Source organism: Amblyomma mixtum, chromosome 1 (genome assembly GCF_055824585.1).
Source record: "Amblyomma mixtum isolate Tamu chromosome 1, ASM5582458v1, whole genome shotgun sequence".
NCBI classification, from domain to species: domain Eukaryota; kingdom Metazoa; phylum Arthropoda; class Arachnida; order Ixodida; family Ixodidae; genus Amblyomma; species Amblyomma mixtum.
Window position 1 is genome coordinate 250392099 of NC_143012.1, and position 17445 is coordinate 250409543.

The 17445-nt window shown below is 50.0% G+C and overlaps 2 protein-coding genes across 2 annotated transcripts in view; both read right to left on the reverse strand.

Annotated features, from left to right (window-relative positions):
* Positions 1-17445, reverse strand: part of LOC149371467 (vasopressin V2 receptor-like) — a 63881-nt gene that overhangs the window by 30976 nt on the left and 15460 nt on the right. The window lies entirely within an intron of this gene.
* On the reverse strand, positions 953-17401 carry LOC149371468 (uncharacterized). Its single transcript, XM_089567957.1, has 4 exons — positions 17361-17401; positions 11562-11565; positions 5166-6098; positions 953-1259 (listed from the first exon to the last, which is right to left on the reverse strand). Exons 1-4 carry the CDS (start codon positions 17399-17401, stop codon positions 1053-1055), a joined length of 1185 nt encoding a protein of 394 aa, XP_089424083.1. The 3' UTR covers positions 953-1052.

Here is a 17445-nt window from a genome sequence, read left to right on the forward strand (position 1 = left end):
CGGCAGAAGTGTCGACAGACGCGTCGGCAGCCGTGTCGACAGACGCGTCGGCAGCCGTGCCTACAGACGCGTCGGCAGATTCGTCCGCCTTTCGGCGTCACTGCTTAAAAGGCTCAAGGTTCCAGCATGAATAAAGGCGCATCTAGTGAATGCATGGGCTTCATAAATAAAATAAAAGGAGTAAAGTCAGGAAAAGGAAAATAAAAATAAAAATAACAAAATAAACAAAAACAAAAACAAAATAAAGATAAGATGTGGAAATAAAAATAAAAAAACAATACAATTAAGAAAAGGAGCAAAAAATAAATGAACAAAATATGAAAAATAAAAAAGTAAATAAAAACAAACAGTGGCCAGGAAACGCTTTCGCCTTGCAGCACTTTAGAGAGCCAAAGTGCCGCGTGAATTTTTCACCTAAAATCAAGGTTCATTTTATGGAATGAAAAAATCGCTCCTGATCGAATGGCGTTTTGGGTCGCATTTTCGAAAGGTTCGTTTAACCTGGAATTTAATTTGAGAGTGGTTGGTTTAACATTAATTATACTTCATTAACGTCACTGCTATTAACACTGTAGGATTCATTTAGCTCTATAAATATGATAAAGCGGAGGAGGGCAGCGAGAAAAAAGACAGGCATAGTAGGGGTCCTGTGCAGTGTGCTCGGCGTGAGCCATTGACAGTGAAGAGAAAAGGGGCCAGTGCACCTGCATAATACAGAGAAGGTTCAGAGCGTTTGTAGTTTGTAGAGGCGCTTGTGTGGGCGCTTTTGTGTTGTGGCGCCAGCGTGGCGTCGCGTCACTACAGGGCCGACCGCAGCGAGCCATGTTCCCCCTGCTCCAGCGGGTTCGGGCGCGCCTCTTCCAACAGGCGTGCCTGGACCGAGTGATGCTCCCTGAGGAAGAGTTCCTTCGGCGTTGGAGCACTCGCTTCATCGCCGTCGACAGGGGCCGCGTGGTGGTGGTGGAAAACATTTATTTACACATGCACTACTGGAGGTATTGCATGAGCTGACCCAGAGGGGGCCAGCCCTTACAAGTACTAGGTGGAGGTCCCTAGTTCGGGACCCCAGTGGCGTCGGCCGCCGCCCGGGCTCGCGCGACCAAGGCCCGTTGGGCCTGCAGGTCAGAGCAGCCGAGCAGGGTCGCCTCCCAGTCCTCCCGGGTTGGGTTGGGGTGAGGGGGGATAGCAGGGTTGGAGGGGCAAGCCCACACCATGTGGTAAATGTCCGAAGACTTCTCCGCACAGTGCGGACAGCTGCCCTAGAAAGAAGGGTCGAAGTGTTTGAGAGCTGCCGGGCACAGCAAAGTATTGGTATACAGGCGAAGCAAAAGCCGCTCCTCCACCTTTGAGAGACCTTTACACGGGCGGGGATAAAGACCATGGCCAGATTGATAATGTAAAACAATGTCTTTAAAGGAGTAAGCGGGAGTGAATTCGAGTTCCTGATCGTCGGGGTCGGAGGGGAATGTCCGGTGAGAGAGCGCGCGGGCGGCGGCGTCAGCTGCCTCATTTCCCTCAAGGCCCATGTGAGCAGGAGCCCAAACGATACGCCGGTGCGCGGGGTCCCCGGTGTAGACGCTGTTTTGGAGAATGCGGTAGGCTAGATATGGTACCCAGCCCTGCTCGACGTTCCGACATGCCCCTCGCGAGTCGGAAATAATTGTTTTTGAATTAGAATCAGATGCAGCCAACGCAATGGCGACCTCCTCCGCGTGTGTTATGTCACGGGCTCGGAAAGTAAGGCCGTTCACTGTTTTGGATTGGTGGACGACTGCGGCCGTGTACCATCCCCCGTGGTGGGGGCCGGAGGCATCCACGTAGAATACGCCGGGTTTCGATCCATAGTGGCGGGCCAGGGCTTCCGCCCGCGCCAGGCGCCGGCCATTATTGTCTTCACGGTTCATGTTCGCGGGAAGAGGGCGCACGTGGAGGGCGCATCTCCACTGGGATGGAATACGTACGCGCTCTTCCATAAGAGTGGTGTGTTGGATGTGCAGTCGGACAAGCAGGCGGCGACCCGACGATGTCTTTGAGAGACGTGTGTATTGGTTGGTCAAGTGGGCTTCCCGGAGCTCCCGAAATATGTTCACCATGCCCAGTCCCAGGAGGCGCTTGTTGGAGGTGTTCACGGGGAGGCCCAGAGCCCGCTTAATAATTTTGCGGAGGATGACTTCGAGTGAATCCTCGTCTTGCTTCCGCAGGTGGAGGTATGGAGTCGAATATAGAATTCGACTGGTTACAAATGCATGCGCCAGCCGCAAGGCGTCCTTACATCGTAACCCCCCGCGCTTGTTAGAAACCCGGCGGACCAAGCGGCCCACCTGGTCCCCCAACTGACGGAGTTTGGCCGATGTTGTTCCTGACCGTCTGTTTTGATGTATGAAGAGCCCCAGTACCCGGACTTCGATATTTTCAGGAATTGGACCTGTCTCAAGAGACAATGAAATTTTGGCTGTGCACTTTGGTGAGGGGTGTATGTGCACAAATTCAGACTTTTGGGTGGAGCATTGGAGGCCGCAGCGGCGAGCATAACGGTCCACTATGGTCGCCGCCTCCTGCAGGTTAGCCTCAATGTCTGCAAGGGAACCCTGCGTGGCCCACAGGGTGATGTCATCAGCATACAGCGCATGCTGCACACCGGCGACAGCGCCCAGCTGGGCTGGTAGGCGCATCATAGCCAAATTGAATAAGAGGGGAGAGAGCACCGCGCCCTGGGGTGTACCCCTGGTTCCTAAATGAAAATGGCCATGTTCTTTATCCTGGACTCGAATGTAAGATTGTCTGTCGGTTAAAAATTGCCGAATGTATTGAAAGGCGTTTTTGCCGCAGTTAGTTTGAGAGAGGTGGGTGAGAATGATCTCGTGGGTAACGTTGTCGAATGCACCCTTCAAATCCAAGGCGAGTACGACCTTGTCATTGTGAGGGCATTCGACGGGGTCGAGGACATCCCGATTTAGTTGTAGCAGGACATCCTGTGCAGATCTTTGTGGGCGAAACCCGAACATGGTGTCTGCGAAAAGGTGTTTGGATTCCATGAACTCGGACAACCTGTCACGTACCCTCGTCTCCATGAGTTTGCCCACACAGGAAGTCAGAGAGATGGGGCGGAGGTTGTCCGTGCTGATGGCCTTGCCAGCTTTAGGAATGAAGGTGACCAGGGCGGTCTTCCAGTCGATGGGGAGTGGCACTTCCCCAAGCCAGATTGAGTTAATGTAATTCAATAAAGACAGGTATGCCAGGTCGGGGAGGTTGGCTAACAATTTGACTGTAATTTTGTCCCGACCCGGAGCGGTGCCGCGTTTCATTTTTGCCAGGGCCGCCCTCAGGTCGTGGAGCTGGAACGGTTGATCCAGCTCAACGTTCTCAGAACCTGCATAAGAGTACGCCGGCCCGCGGGGGTCCTGTGTGGTGCACAAGTACTGGTCCCGGAGCTTGTGCGCCAATTGAGTTGTGTTGCCCTGAAAGCTGTGTATTGCTCTTTGGAGGTGTTTTTGAGTTTCCATGCGTGTTTGCGTTGGGTCAATTAGGGCGCGAAAGAGCCGCCACGTGTTCCGGCTGGACATTTGCCGCGCGGCCGTATTGCATCGGAACACCCAGTTGGAGTCGGCGAGTTGGGCCGCATACTCAGCCGCTCGTTGAGTGAGCTCGGCGATGCGAGCTTTAAGTTTTCGGTTGTGCTTTTGCCGGCGCCACCGACGGACGAGGCAATGCCGGGCCTCCCAGAGGTGGAGCAGGTGGTTGTCCACATCCGAGACCGCCTCTGAGAGTTGAATTGGAGTTTCGGAGGAGCGAAGGCCAGAGACCAAATGTTGTGACCAAGACTGGTAGCCTTGCTCATGTATGGGTGTGGTAGTGTTATAATTTTGCCTGAACTTGGTCCAATTGGGAGTCGGGCTTGCGTTGTTGGTCGTGCGAAAGGATGGGTCCTAATCATTGTGTTCAGGAGGCAGTGGTCGCTGCCGAGGGTTTCCTCGGTGTTGATCCAGTCTGCATACTGAATGTTGCGGGTGAAGGTCAAGTCCGGACAGGTATCCCTAGTCACGGAGTTGCCGATACGAGTTGGGTGGACTGGGTCAGTGTGAAGAGTGAGGCCCAGCGTTGACGCAAGCTCCGCCAACTTGCGTCCCCGCTTCTCTTCACGACAGTAACCCCACATCCGAGCGGGAGCGTTGAAATCGCCCACAATCAGGAGGGGGTCCCGACCCGCAACTCTCAGCGCGCGGCTAAAGAGGTCCGCGAATGATACATTCGGCAATTTCGGATTGCAGTATACATTGAGTATGAGTAGCGGTGCATCCTGCTTGTGCAGTGGGAGGAGGGTCACCATTACATAGGAGTATTCAAGTTGTATGTCTAAGTCGACTTGGTTGGCTGTATAATTTCTATGGACTAATAGACAAGACGAGGGGTCCTGCTGGAACGTCGTATAATTTGTTAGTGCGGCGCCTTTCCCTGGCTCTTGGAGGGCAACCACGGCTGGTAAATGCTCAAAGGTTGAAAGGAAAAGTCGGAGGTCGGCCCGCTTGGAACGGGACCGGAGCCCCCGACAGTTCCATTGAGTAATCGTAATGGGGGAAGCCGATTTGGAAAGGGGGGAGCGCCTACACCGGGGGTGTCCCGCCATGCTCAGATTTAGAGGTGAGAGGTGGAAGTGACGCTGCCCCCGAGCCAGATACCAGGGGCTGAAGCTCAGCACCTAGAGGGGGGCAGCTGTCTTCGTCATCGTCAAGGTCATTTACTCGGCCGGACAATCTGGAGGGCCGACCAGATACGTCCTTAAGAGGACCGGCTCTGCGAGAAAGGCGGGTGTTAGTCGCGACGTGTTGAGCGATCATAGAGGGGATAGCCTCCATGACTCTAGCGATGAGGCGTTCCATCGCTGTCTCCAACAGGGTGTCAAATTTGGAATTTAGACGGGCTTCGATTTCGGCAAGGGAAGGTTCCAAAGCCGGCGTCACCGCCGTCTCGCTCTCCATAGCGTCCGTGTCGGAGTTACTAGGGGGAGGGGGAATTGTTTTAGCCTCTAAGGCTTCAATTTTGGCACGTAGCATCTCGTTTTGTGCCCGGAGAGAAGCTACAATGTTGTGGAGCTCAGCGTCAGCCGCCGAGCGAGGGGGAGGGGAGAGGAGGTGGGAGGAGGAGGCAACCCTGCCTGAGCCGCTCACCTGTTTGCCATTTTTGACGGCGTTGGCCCAGGAGCCGGTCGCGCCATTGTTGTCTTGGGAGCGGGCTTGCTTCTCCTGGCCGCCGTGTGGGGGCGTTGGTGGCACTTGACAGCTCTTGGCGTCCTTCCCGCTGGTAGGCGTCTGCGGTTTTGAAGCATCGCTGCCGATGCTGCTTGGGTGACGTGGCTGCCTGCCCGTCCCGCTGGATTTCCCGCCCTTAGGGGCGGCTGGCTTGGTATGGCGATATTTTGCAGTGCAGTCCCGCGAGTTCGTGGCATGGCCACCGCCACAAACCGCACATTTTGGCTGACACTCGTGAGGGGTCCGCACCCCCTCTTTTACGGGTGCCTGCTGTCCACACAGGCCACACGTGTCTTGGGTTGGGTTGGGGCAAGAGTCCACCCGATGGCCGACAGTTCCACACAAGCTGCAGGCCGGAATAGTGCGGAAATATGGCTGCACTGTGACAATCTCGGAGTTGTAGTGCACGTGTCGAGGCCTCACCGTGCCGGCAAATGTAAGCCTGGCCTTGTTTGAGGAGCCGAACTTGCGGATATCTAGTAAAGTGCCGCTCCTCCACTGCACGCAAGGTTGGAGAGACTCAGACGTCTCTTGGTTGGCCACCGTAATGACCCCATAGCAGACGTCCTCTTGATGTTCTTTCAGATGGCCGGCGAGAGGCACATCTCCTTTGGTCGATTTGATGGAAAACTCGCCTAGCAGACGGTCTGCGACGTGAGCGTTCCGGGTGGTAGCTATGATCAAATTTTGCTCCTTGCATAGGAGGAGGCTCAACTCAGCCGCGTTAGGCGCCCCGAGGAAAGCGCCGAACGCTGCACCGAGTTCGCCGTATTCAAAGGCGTCCCGGATGGCCAATGATTTCCGGGGCTTGATGACGATGACAAAGTCGTCTTGGTTGAATTTTGGTAGAGGCTAGGGCCTCCATTTGGTCACGGGTTTGCGGCCAGCTTGGCGGGTAGCAGCAGCCTTGCCGGTGGTTGGCGTGGCGTTCGCCTCTACCTTGGCCTCTCGTCTGGAGCGGCGCTCAAGTAGACGGAGGAGAGATGCATTGCGGTCCGGGTCCGCGGGCGCCGATTTGGGTTCCACAGTGACGGGAACGGTCGACCAAGACATGGCGTCCGGGTCATAGCCGCGTTGCAGAAGCGTTTCTGCCATCTTGCTGAAAGCGGATCCCTTGCAGCCGAATGCCGGCGCAGCTGTTAGGCTTAGCGTCGGCGCCGGAGGCGGGTAGGAAAAACCGCTCTAAAATTTGTAAAAGTGGGCCCACCTAGATGAAATTGGTGTCCACAGATGCCGAGGAACTTGCCAAATCCAATGGGAGCAAAATTGATGGGGTCCGATGACTTGAGCCGTGGCTCCTGCCAAAAAATGACGGAGCCGAAGCGCCGCACGTCTGGCAAACGCCGGCTGCCCCCTAGCGTCCCCAGGGGCCGCGTGACCGTACGGCTCCTGCCTTATTGAGTGTGTGCAGTGCGCGGTGTTGTTGCGCGTTTCTTATTTAGTTAGGGAGCGTGCTTCCCCCGCGGCATCCGGACATTGTGGACACTGTGGACATTATTACGTGCAGTGAATGACTTTTGTTTGCAGGGCGACTGGAGTCGCCGTCGTGTCTTGAGTGATCGCTTTTCCGTAATCGAGCGACACTAGTCGCGAACTGTACTCTTGTATTTTTTGAGGGACTGTGGTCCCTTATCGTGTAACCATGGTGTCCAATAAAATTCTCTTGGAAGTTGTAGAGGGACGCATGTCCCTTTTTGATCGGGAGTCCAAATAAACTTCTCTTATGAGCTATTCTTATTACTGTTTCTTTTGTTCTTTAACTCTAACAAATTTAAACTTTTTAGACCGTATTACCACCCTCCGCCATCTCTGTCACGGAAACTGAGTTGCTCAAATTTCGTATATAATCTACCTCTGCCGCATGCAGTCTAGAAAGCTGGTAGTCAACGCCTGGTCATGGCCAATCACCCTTGTGGGTATGCGCCATTTGCACGAGGCCAACAACACAAATAAAAAAAGCAGAAGCTTTTTACGATGCCAACGTGGCGTGATGTAAAAAGGGAAAATAAGGAGACTACCGCCTCAGCTATCCATGCAGGGAGAGGCGGAGTGAGGCTCAGTGATGCTTCCATGGCGCCTCACAAGGCGATCCAGGTGTTGGGTGACAACTTTTCTGGACACATTTTCAATAGCCTCACAAGATGATCCAGGTGTTTGGTTACAGAAGTTATATTTTCTGGTTACATTTTCAAGTAACACAAAGAGTAAAAGAGGTGCGGTACGCCACAACATACCGTAGTCCCGCAAACCGTTATAACTGGCTCAGTCGCGCACAACTGCCCCTAAATGCGCAGATCCCTCGGCGACCGCGGCAGCTTTATACTGGCGACTGCGCAAAGTCGCTGCTCGGTTCAACCTCAACCTCACTTGACACAGGACCCCGGCTCCTCAAGCGCGCAGACCGCCCACGCCTTGTTTATGCCAGCAGTTGCTTGGCATTATTTTACCAAGCCGGCGGCTGCGACACTCGGTTGGCATCACGGGTGCGTCGCCCACATCCATCGTGTTTACAGTTACCGAGGACAGACATCTTGGCCCTTGGATAGCGGCGGAGGCGTGGGAAAACGGGGAGACCGTGTCTAAGGACGAATTATATACAAATATATTCATAACTTATATGCATAATTTATAAAGATATATTATAAAAGTAAACACAGGATCATTTTGACACAAGTTATGGAAAGAAAAGATTTTCATTGTGCAAGCAGACGTAATATGCGGTCAGGAAATAGAGATGGAAAGGTGACGGGAGCAATTACTCGGGAAACGCCGTTCTACTCTCCACCTGTCTGGAGAAAGAACGACGAAGAAACGAAGAAAATGTAGTACAAAATCAAATATTATTCGTCCTGACCATGTTTCGTTTGGAAGCCATTCGCGTTGTTTTTTTTTGCTGGCCGGACTGCAGTCACCGCTACGTGACACCTGCCAGATGTCTCGTAGTGGTGACTGCAATCCGGCGAGCAGGCTGATGGCGATGGTGAGTCAAAGGCGGTTTGGCGTGTACTCCTCGACGCAGGTACTCACTATTATGCGAAGCATATTACTAGAGGTACACTACAGCCCTTCGCCGTGGTTACGCGCCGTGCACACCACGTGGTACAGTGACGCCACACCACGTGACACATGACGTCACGACAAAGGAAGACGGGGGTCCACCTCGCGCCGTCGCTGTGGTTGCTCGCCGTGCAGACCACGTGGTACAGTGACGTCACACCACGTGACATACCACGTGACACATGACGTCACGACAGAGGAAGACGCGGGTCCACCTCGCGCCGTCGCTGTGGTTGCACGCCGTGCAGACCACGTGGTACAGTGACGTCACACCACGTGACACATGACGTCACGACAGAGGAAGACGGGGGTCCACCTCGCGCCGTCGCTGTGGTTGCACGCCGTGCAGACCACGTGGTGCAGTGACGTCACACCACGTGACATACCACGTGACACATGACGTCACGACAGATCGCCGTCACGCGCTGGGAGAGGGAGAACGATGCCATCGCACAGACGCCGGAATGTCCTCGAGCGGCATTCCCGCGCATTTCGAACGCGCGTTTGCACTCGGTGTAGGTGAAACGCTCGCTCCATCGGGCAGGCAGACTCGGCTTCCGTGGCAATCCAGGCGCTCACCCAACGCGCGTCTTGGGGTTAGTCGGCGTTCCGCTGTAGCCATGCCGTTGTCTTCCCCCACGACGAAGGCTTCTAGTGGTTGTATTAAAATGACCAAGTATTCAACCAAGGAAAGCCATGTATTACCAAGCCTAGCCACCAATATGCTTCGCATCTGACTAGGCTTAACCTTAGCTAAGCCTCAGCCATTTTTTCTTGCGGACATTGGCCAAAGCTTGGTCGTGGTGCGTCAACGGCAAAGCCACGAAGACCGATACGGTGGTACGGGCAGTGACGAAGAATAGGGCCGGCTTCACCACAATGGATTGGTTTGGTTTATTGGGGTTTAACGTCCCAAAGCGACTGAGGCTATGAGGGACGTCGTAGTGAAGGGCTTCGGAAATTTCGACCACCTGGGGTTCTTTAACGTGCACTGACATCGCTCAGCACACGGGCCTCTAGAATTTCGCCTTCATCGAAATTCAGCCGCCGCGGCCGGGATCGAACCCGCATCTTTCGGGTCAGCAGCCGAGCGCCGTAGCCACTGAGCCACCGCGGCGAGGTGGAAGCGCAATGGAAGCGCAGCAGGCGTTGGTCGGAAGTCGTCCAGATGTCTCATATTCTGGGTGCTCGAGAGTCATTCGTAGGTTGGGCGGGCGGGGGCGGGGGGGGGGGGGGGGGCGTTCAGGAACAGCTGGCTCACGTCCTAGAGGTGGACTTAGTGTATGTCGTTGGGGCTGAGGACAGCGTACTGCAGCGGCGTAGGTCAGGGCCGGAGCTCCAGCTGAAGCCGTCGATGACGGGAAGCCAAGCGCATGCTGTGCTTCTTCATAGATGAGGTCCGTGAGCGACGCCACTCGAGTGTGCTGCGTCTGGTGTGCTCGAGATAACAGCAGACGGCGAAGTTCTTCACGAACAATTTCTTGAATTAGATCTCTTAGGCTATCCGCGCTTGCAGGGATATCATGTGGGGGGCTTTCCGTTAGCACTTAAAGTGGTCTGTTGTATTGACGGGCCCGGGCGTCAAGGGTCTTTGCTATGGTAGAAGCTTCGACTACGAAAAGTGAGCTTCTTTTGTTCAGTCATGTCAGGGTTGACGCGCCTGAAAAGGCGTTTCATTTCGCCCACATACGCACTCACGGCCTCGTTTGGCTTATGAATTCGTGAGTGCAGCCGGACCTCCGCTCTTGCTTTCCGTACGGTACTAGTGAACGTACCCAGTAGCTGCTTCTTGAAGGTCGCCCAGGTCGTGACGGAAGATTCGTGGTTTTCAAAGCACTTTCTGGCAGGGGCGTTCAATGCAAAATGAACTTTTGGAAGCTTGGCGCTGTTGTCCTAGGCGTTCAGCGCTGCCACACGGCCGTAAACGTCCAGCCAGTCTTCTACATCTTCGTGTGGTTCTCCGCGGGAAGTGGGTGGCTCACGGGGCTGGCGAAGCACGACGGGCGTTTACTGTGAGACACTACCAGCGGAGACACTACCACTCCGCCATGAAGGCTCAAGGTTTGAGCATAAATAAAGGCGCATGTAGTGAATGCATGGGTTTCAAAAATAAAATAAAAGGAATAAAAAATAATTGCAAGAAAAAATAAGGAAACAAAAATGACGAAACAAAAACAAAAATAAAATAAAGAATAAAATGTGACAAATAAAGAAATAAAACGCATTAAAAATAAGAAAAGAAACAAAAATAAAAATAAAGTGAAAAATAAATTATGAAAAATAAAAATAAATAAAAAACAAACAGTGCGCCAGGAAACGCTTTCGCCTTGAAGCACTTTAGAGAGCCCAAGTGCCCCCTAAATTTTTTAGCTTGTGTTTCCGTGAGTAATTACCTCCAAGACTGAGCACAGAATAGCGAGAAGCTATATTCTCACCTCTTTTCCACTATTTCGTTTATTTGTGCGTCATAGCGGACACAACCCCTGGCAGGCACTGACGTCAAATTCACGCAGTTTTGACAACCACAAGCTGCTCACGCCAATGTAATCCCCTGGCTTATATACGCCTTCTTCTCAAGCACTAGAGCTCGCACTTCTGCCTTCAGATTCCTTGCACGGGATTAGTAGCCTTTATAGCCCACAGCTCTGGACTAAGCGCTGTGCCTGTTTGCCAGCGCCGTAGTTGCAGTCGCGTCTTTTATCGCCTATGTGCCAGACCTGCTAACGATGTCCACTGCTGAGCTTAGTATTTTTACTGTTATTGTGATGGCTACGCGCCGACAGAGCGTAATTCCAAGTTCTGATTCGCGTAACCTCGAATAGGAAGTGCGTGCCATTGTTCTTGCAAGGCGCGGTGCCAAGTGTTATTGCTTCTTTCAGGTTTTGTGATAACTCAATTTACTGACAAATATCTGCATGCCGAAGAGAGACTGGCGATCTACATGGGATAGGATAGATTCACATCACCTTGGTATGAATCATGCAAAACACACGTGGTCTGAATCAATTCGGGCCTCTCCAGTGCGGCCTGGTGTTTCTTAACGTGCAGCGGATCCGCAGCGCGAGGACGTTTTTGCATTTAGACTCCATCTAAATGCGGCCGCCGTTGACACCACGGAACCCATGCCCCAATCACCAGTGGCCGAAAGTTATAATAATACACTGATCTACCACGAAGGGTTCGATATTTGCGAGCTTTCTCAACGAGCTTACAAGTCTCAGATGATCAAATTATCTTAAAGAGATGTTTAGCTCTCACCTCACTAAATGGTGCAAAAAACACAAGAGCATTTGCCAGTTTGATTTGTTAGTGTTTCTTTGATCGCAATCAGCGTTTATTCGCAACCAGTAGGATACGCATACGTGAGGGCCACACATCCTGAGCATAGAAACTTTACGGCCAGTTGTAGAGAAGACAGAACGAGAAAAGTCCTGAGAAATGGCGGTATCATCCTTACCAAAATTGAATGAACCTGCCATAAAGCGGATGGCAACGAATAGCATCGAATGCATGCTCAGACCCCAATGTGCGTCAAATGAACGAGTTAAAATGCGTACATTTTGTCACACAAGCGCCTTTGTTGCGTACAAGTGCCAAAGAAAATTTCGTGTCACTATTTAATTTTCGTTAATGATCCTTGTGGCCTCTGGACAGAAAATGCACGGCAGTTAATATGCAGTCCTTCCAGAGTTTTCACTTCAATGAAGCCGCAAGAAAGAAACAGACAGGAATTGCGCTAATTCTGTCTGTTTCTGCCCATTTGTCCCAGTCTATTGCGCTAATGTTTTTAGTCAATGATGAACCACCAACTAGCCCAGATTTCCGCCTTGACGCAAGAGTAGGATGGAAGCGACGAGCTGCTACAGATTGCAGCGTTAAATATTGGACATTATACAGCTTCGTTAATGCTTTTCACTCAAAATAACTGTGCAATTTAGCGATGAAACTAAACAACGAATTTGCATTTTATATGTCTTGTGTGATGTTCGCCTTGAAATTTTTGTTCACTATGCGCCATCCCCCCCTCCCTCCCCCTTAGTAAAGAACTTGTCAGAAAACGGCAGTGTGCTCAAATATATTTCTTCTCGCATGTTTGTCCCAAAATTATAGACGGTGGTAAGCTATTGAATGCTACCAGTATGGTGGATTTCATAAAAACTTTCTTCATCTGCAGTGAGCTCGGTTGCACAAACAGGATGGCTTGAAAAGATAGACAAGGAAGTGAAGGAATTCAACCGGGAACTTATAGCACCTAATTATAAACGCTATCAGGTTGATAAGCAACTTAATCTTTATTGCCATTCAGATCATAAGCTATGTTAGCGCAATTGCAATACACCTCTAGCCTAGCGTAACCACTACCGCCAACCGCCCATGTGCAGATGGCCTCGAAAGGTCAGAGGGACCCGCAGCACGACAAAAAGCTCGCCCCTTGAATTCATCTGCGCATGCGCTGCTTAGAGGCTGGAGGTAGCGATATATTCTATGCACACCGGTCTATTTTCCAGGGAACAGGTACCACAATGCGCTTTATATTACAACTCTCTTCTCTTACAAAGACGATCTTTTGACGTTCTCGGATGTTTATATTTTGCGATGTTCACCTTCTATTTTCTGGAAAAGGCCGCAAAGAGCGACAAATAATAACGGAGCGCCGAGGCCTCACCGGCTATTCAAGTCTGTTTTAGACGCACTACCGCCGCAACCTGGAGGGTGGTAAAACACGTTTCCTGGTCTGAAGGATGCCGCCACGGTGACTCGACCCGAGTGGGCCCGCATTCTCACTGAACAGTGACGTCACTGATGCGGGCGCCTTTTCTGCTTTTGAGCTTTGCTGCGCGGGAGATGTTTAGAAGGACTCGTCGTTTGCTAAGTACGAGCTTCCCAATCTAGCTGCGCAAGTCGTCCCACAGGCCACTGAGCTTCACTACCTAGTCAGGCTTCCAAGAAAAAAAAAAAAAAGACACGTGAGCTGCTTTGACATGGTGTGAATTACCGGAACAGTGATTTTAGAGCGTAAGTCGGAAGTGCGAAGTCGCTGTGAACTCGGTGTTTGTAGATGCGACCGAGCGAAAGGATTCCTGCACAGGTTAAAGTAATAAAAACTTACTCAGACTTGAGAGAGTGCACCGGAATTCTTTGAGAAACGGTTTGGAATGTGGAAAAGTTCTGTTTCAGCTTGTTGCCTTTCCAGTATATGTAAAATTTTTCTCAAAAAGTTTATGAAAAAGCTATCTACTGCTTGCGAGAAATGTTCTTGCTTTATTTTGCAAGAATACACGCACGGCATTCCTTGAGCTCTTCGAGCGTAGGAGTGAGCCTTGCTGTATATCCGCTCTATTCAGCTGGAATTCTACGGGCTGCTGACTTGTTTGTTCGCACAATCTAATTGTGTTTAGTTTATATTGTCATTCGCGCCCACTGCTAGAGAGGAAGCCACTGTGAGCTCACCGGTGCAAAGTGTAGTAGAGCAGCTTTTCAGTGCGCGGAGCCTCAAGGCTTTTGGCAAATTCAAAGCAGTGAATGCCCTTTTCATTGAAACCCTGCAATACTGCTTTGACTAATGACTGCACGCCCGAGGTGCCATTAAGCTTAAGTACTTTTCTTATTCTATAGTGTTGTAGTAAGGTGCAGCTGCTATCGTAAATAACTGAAACACGGAGAGAAAGCTTCAATTTTCTAACATTGCTGTATGTAGCATGAGAAAAATGGGTGCCGGCAGCACTTTACCTCTGTCATGCTTAGTTGCAAGGAGTAGTTGCTACACTCACACCTTCTTTATGCGAGGTACTGTATTTCCTTTCAAATCGTGAATTTTACCTCGCCTCATCTGTCGAAGCATAGTAGGCGGAAAGAAACCATGCGAGAGCACACTAACACTGACGACCTAGAAAATTCATACATACCTTCATTGCATTTTCTGCGATAGAAAAAAAGCGACCAAACGTTTGTAGCTCACTTTGGACCACGGCTGCGGTTGTTTTCAATAAAAGAATGAATAATAACACTGATGTGAAAATTTTCACTATGCGAGCTTAACTGAGTTTTATGTAATAGAAAGAAGCTGTCTTGTTTTGTAACACAACTTCCTTCTGCCCTCTAGGGGATGGCTTAAACTTTTCGGAAACGCTGCTATGTAGCTAGAGATAGAAAGCACAAAACTGTCAATGCCTGATCAATCAATCAATCAATCAATCAATCAATCAATCAATCAATCAATCAATCAATCAATCAATCAATCAATCAATCAATCAATCAATCAATCAATCAATCAATCAATCAATCAATCAATCAATCAATCAATCAATCAATCAATCAATCAATAACTTCTGTTTGCAGTAAAGCAGCATCGTCCTCATTTAGACATGGAAACCTATCAATACAGGTGAGCTTAAGTGTGTCTTCAGAGTCCGTTCAACATTTTGACGATCTTACATTTCTTACGTATTTTTTGTTTTCTAATGTGAAAATTCAGATGTCCGGCGAGAGGTCTTCAAGCCGTCAAGAAGCTTCTCACAGCCAGGGGCGCAGGCTCACAGTTGTTGAGGAAATTATGTCGAACGAGTATTTGCAATCACTGCTTAAAACAATTAAAAAGTACAAAGAATGACATCACATTTTGAAAAAAAAAGCGCAATGATTAAAATTTTCTGCGATTTTTCATCTTTATGGACGGGATATTTTTTATTTCAAGGCTGCCAACTCGGTGTACCTCAATTTCTTGAGCACGAAAACACATCTTTTGCGGCTTACGCGACGCAGTGGCGATGAGGTCGTAATCTGTACATCTTTCCATTACAATGCTTATTTAGTCGTGCCTTCAGTCACAATTACAATGCAGCGCAGAAGGAGGCAGAGGTAATAGCTTTTTTCCCCGTTTAAAGATACGAATAAATTTGCAGTCATCTCCGCAAATGCTGGACAAGAATATTGTGGGTCTGTATTCTCCTCCTCATAAAACTATTCTTCCTCTTCGCAGCGCTTGGCGGAACCATCTTGAGTGTCAATTCGCCCGATTGCGCAGTTTGCTCTTGGTGCTAACCTCCATAGGTCTTTCTTCCGTTCCTAACCTCTTCGTCCTTTCAACGCTGAGCGTGACTGAGCTCGAGCATCCGAGCGCTGAGCTTCTTCTCAGCCTTTTCGAATGTGAATGTTCAGTGCGTTCGTTCATTATTAAGCAGAAATAAGTCCATTAGAATTGCCGCTCATTTAGAACTCCTGGTATTCTAACATGCATATAATTTCCTTGTTCGCCTTCTATTCCTTTTTCGTCATCTTACTCAAGTTTAGTCGGACACAAAAACCGTCGTCATAAGAGACGCAGAGCTCTGCGAATATTGACGTTAAATGCATTACATCTTTAAAAATCTGGAAGCTATGGCAGTCGAAATTTTTATCGCCTCTGAATAGCAAGCAGCGTTAAATTTTTTTAAAACATTCTGTGTCGTCCCACATAAAACTCGTTCTAAATTTGGTATCCTCTTTAACTCCCCTAAATTTTGTCCAGCACGCCACTTATAGCATCGTGGAGCGAATATATGGAGCAGAGTGCTTAAAGCACAAAGCCGGCAGCGCACACAAAAAGCAAGCATTCCCATGTCATTCTGCAAAAAGGAGACAGGATCTCTCACCAGCTTTTAGTTTGCATCGTTAGTATAATGCCTGGCACAATATGCGAGCACCGTTGCTGTCTATAGCTGTCTGAGATACCCACGCTATGAGAGCTCTCTAAGAGAGAGAGGCTTTAAATCCGGTCCGGATATCCGAACTTTTGGGATGGCGAGATGTTGCAAGAAGCGACGGAAATGCGGGTAGATGGCGCTGAAGGTTCCATCCGACGAGCTTCACGTCGGTACCGCAAGCACGCGTTTGGCGCGCTAGAAAACGAGAAAAACCGAACAAAATAAGCCGGAAAGCTAACGCGTCGTGTCCGCCCCCTGTCACCGTATTTTTTCGTGGCTTCGCGTGGGAGACATGTTGGACTTCCGGGCTCGAACACCGGCGCCCCAATTTAGGTGTTCCGTGCGTGGATTTCGACGCTGCGCTGTTGTAAGCGGTAAAGTTTGCGAGGCTTTAAAAGCGACCACGAAGTTTTTTTTTTTTTAATTGGGCTCTCGGACGTGCCTTCCGACCCAGGCGTGATCATCGCACTTCGCGGACGTTGAAAGTCAACGTTGGTCTGGTCAGGGCCTAATAGTGGTGTGTGTTTTCAGAAGTCTTCAGGGGCTAAAAAAGGAATAAACAGAAACATAATGACTAGAAACGGGAAGTGAATCATAAATATTAGACAGGTATGAGTAAACAGAAACAACAAAGTAAAGAATAAAGAGAAAAGAGAGGTGGGTAAAGAAGACCGACGGATAGATAAACAGCAGCAGGAAAGCATCAGGTAACGTTAATTTAATTCTTGAATTGAAAAGGCAGTGACTACAGTTAAGCCACAATCGCAAATAGGCTATGTGAGAAGCGATTCCTTAGTATCAGGAAACTGATGGTGCGCTTTTCTGTTGTTAGACAGAGCAGAATAGTGCACTTTTAGCATTTTGGGAGGCGTTTCTGCAATACTGGTGTGGACATAAGTAAACAGCGCATCCTCTTTTACTGCAGCCATGGTTTTCTCGGTAAAAAGTAAATTCAGAATTGCAAACTTCATTCTTCAGAATATTCGCCTGGCAGTTAGAAACGGAGAGCAAACGTAACAGTGTACTCCAATTTCTGTTCGCACCGAAACAGCGTTGGAAGTAGCGCCGCCAATGCCAGCCCAATTTACAAACCTTGTAAACTAGCAAGCCTTACGTCAGCTTCGACAAAAGACGTGCCTTATCCCCTGCTGTATGGATACCAAGATAGCTTGCAATGCGTTATTTTATTCTAACGTGTCGGTGACAATCCTCACTTATCTGCTGATAGGCTAAGTAAAGGTCCGAAATAGCTAAACAGGCATACAACCACATTCCGAAATTGTTGGACCCGCTTGTGGAGAAGAGAAATGGTGGAGGTTGTGAATAAACTTGATTGAGATACGTAATTTACTGAACGCCATTTAAGCACACTTACCTAGATGCGTCAGTGCGGCCGTGTGGCCCCACCGTTGTCATGGTGGCCTAAGCGGACGATGACTCGCCGCTGTCATGGTGGCTTA